The sequence below is a fragment of the Echinops telfairi genome, unplaced genomic scaffold (assembly GCF_000313985.2).
Source record: "Echinops telfairi isolate 266 unplaced genomic scaffold, ASM31398v2 ScPeMD7_8;HRSCAF=38, whole genome shotgun sequence".
In the NCBI taxonomy this organism is placed as follows: Eukaryota; Metazoa; Chordata; class Mammalia; order Afrosoricida; family Tenrecidae; genus Echinops; species Echinops telfairi.
The window spans coordinates 15789174-15791905 of NW_022103905.1; the positions used below are offsets into that span (position 1 = coordinate 15789174).

The 2732-nt window shown below is 42.5% G+C and overlaps 1 protein-coding gene across 1 annotated transcript in view; it reads left to right on the forward strand.

The window, feature by feature from the left end:
* Positions 1-2732, forward strand: part of POLR2M (RNA polymerase II subunit M) — an 8369-nt gene that overhangs the window by 1850 nt on the left and 3787 nt on the right. The window contains exon 2 of the mRNA XM_045286474.1: positions 578-1244. Coding sequence (XP_045142409.1) covers positions 578-1244 — 667 coding nt within the window. The remainder of the gene's footprint in view (positions 1-577; positions 1245-2732) is intronic.

The following is a 2732-nucleotide window of genomic DNA, read 5'->3' on the forward strand; positions in this document are numbered from 1 at the left end:
AAAAAAGAATATGCAAACTCACATTTCATTAACTCAGAAGAACAATGATGTAGCTGCGGAGAAACTCCAGGACATGGGAGTGGAAGAGGCACTGTCTGCCGCAGAATTACGATAAAAATAGTGCGGATCCTGAGGACCACGCTTAGATTGAGGAGCACGCTTAGATATTGGAATGGCTTGTATGTAAGAAAAACCAAAAACCAAACTCGTTTCCATCAGGTCAATTCCAGCTCATAATAACTCAATAGGACAGGATAGAAATGCCCTTGTGAGTTTCTGCGACTAACTCTCTGTGGGAGTAGAAAGCCTCATCTTTCTTGCCCAGAGCAGCTGGAGGTTTTGAATTGTTGACCCTGCAGCCCAACATGTAACCTAGTACCCCGCCAGGGTTCCTCTTTTATATACAATTATTACATGTTTAAAATGTGTTGGCGAAAATAATGGTTGAATGAGACAAGTGAGGCACGTTCCCTGGGTCCCCTTGGTTTTTTTTTGGGGGGGGGGTATTTGAAAAAACAGCCTTTTTGCCTTTGATGATGATGCTTTTAGCTTTTAAGTTTTGTATCTCCAGTTTGAGAACCTGGCTTTTATGTATCCTCTTTTCCATTTGACAGAAAATTCATTTGCAAATTGCCCGACAGAGGTAAAAAGATCATAGAGTCGGTTTGCAAACTGAAAGCGGCCATTGCAGAACGTGAAGCGATTCGAGACAGAAGTGAACCCTTTCGCCCTATTAGAGTAGACTGCAAAGTAAGGCAAAAGGGGATTGCCGGAGTTGACGTGGACACAGCTAAGGCTCAGAATTCTGATCAGATACTTGACATTTCATCACTAGTTCCTAGCTGTTCCTCTGTTGACGACAGCACATCTTCTCGAACCACTTCACCCGAGCAAGGACTTGGACATCGCCTCGATGACCAGGGAGAGCCTGGAGAGGCAGAGGACACAATTCTGAGCAGCAGAGCCAACGCGACTTCCGCATCCGAGACCAGCCAGCATGTCCCTCAGCGTCGAGCTTCAAGTCAAGCAGAAGCGAATGCCAGCTGCTCTGACAGCCTGGTTATTGACCGGCTACAGAGGATTACAATTGCAGACCCAGGGGAACATGGCTCAGAGAAGAGCCCTCGTGCTGAGAACGTGACAGGCCTTCCTAGTAGGACTCAGAAAAGGCCACATTACTTGGAAGTGTTAGAGATGCGAGCCCAAAACCCAGTGCCCCCGCCGCACAAATTTAAAACAAATGTGTAAGTACCCATGGGAAGCGGGTCTGCCACAGGGTATTGTGAAAAGATGTATTTATTCGGATGGGGGGAGGTGGGCTGCAGAGGGAAGTTCTGTGGGCTTCGTGTGAAAACTACAGGTGGTTAGGAATGAACAGATTTTCAAAACACAACAGCTTGGCTGGAGTGGAGGAGACATGTTGAAAAACACTTTAGTGTTTTAGCCAAATAGTTAAAATGGTTTTAAATAACAGATGGGAGAATATTCAAGTTAGAAAATGTATTATGCTCATTTCTTCCCCAGAACTATTTTCTATCATACTATTGTCATATCTCCCTTTGATAAGACTGAGCAAGGGGAAAGCAATCACAGGACTGATGGGGACCTTCACAGCCCCCCCCAAAACCTTGAATACTTATTATATAGAAGCAACAGAGATGTTGTGGTAAGACCAATTAAAATGTTCATTTTCAAAGAGTTTAGGAACTAGATATGAATCCCAAGCTTACACACTTAGAAAAATATTACACTAAATATTATTAATGACAATTTCAGGGATGAGGGCAGTGAGTGCTAAAGAGCAGTGTGGAAACAGATCCAGGGCAGATGGATGAAAATCCTGCTTCTAAGTGCCCTCCCTGCCCTGTTGTATTTCGGAGAGCTCCAGAAAGTGCAAAGCTCTTTGAAGACTTGCTGCTGTAGTGTTCAAATCAGGGAATAGCAATTGGTATCAGTCTTAATGTACCATGAGATAGGAACTCAAACTACTATACTGCCTGCCTTTGAAAAATTAAAAAACTCAAGTAAAAATGACAAAAATGTTTTATTGTGAATAGATTTAAAGCATAATCTTTCCCCACCATTCATTTCTTTAACCTCAAAGTTTTATTTCTGCTGTATGGAAAGCCAGGATTTTATTACATTGATTTTTAGTTGAGAATTAAAGGGAAAAGAAATCATCTTGTATCAAGTTATCGTCCATTTTGTGCAATGAGATGTAATTTTTCTGACTTCTGAAAAAACCATCTAGTCTATAAATACAGCAAGGATTACATATACCGGTTCCAGTTGTGTACTAGAGGTGTTTGACTGGAAGAGCAAGGGCTTACCCAAGGCTGAGAAGCTGAAGATTGAGAAAGTTCCTGTGTAGTTCAAAGAGGTTGGCCAAGTTGGGCCTTGAGTCAGTAATGGGCTGTTGACAGGTGGTGGCTAAGGCCACCTTGATGCCCCAGCACCAGTGGGAGGTGAGAAAGAGCCTTTCCTGTGGCCTGCCCCACACTCTTCTTTGAGGAGTAAAGACTTGCTGCTGTAGTGTTCAAATCAGGGAATAGCAATTGGTATCAGTCTTAATGTACCATGAGATAGGAACTCAAACTACTCTACTGCCTGCCTTTGAAAAATTAAAAAACTCAAGTAAAAATGACAAAAATGTTTTATTATTGTAATAGATTTAAAGCATAATCTTTCCCCAGTCCTCCCCAAACTTGAGATGTGTATGAACAGTGACCTTT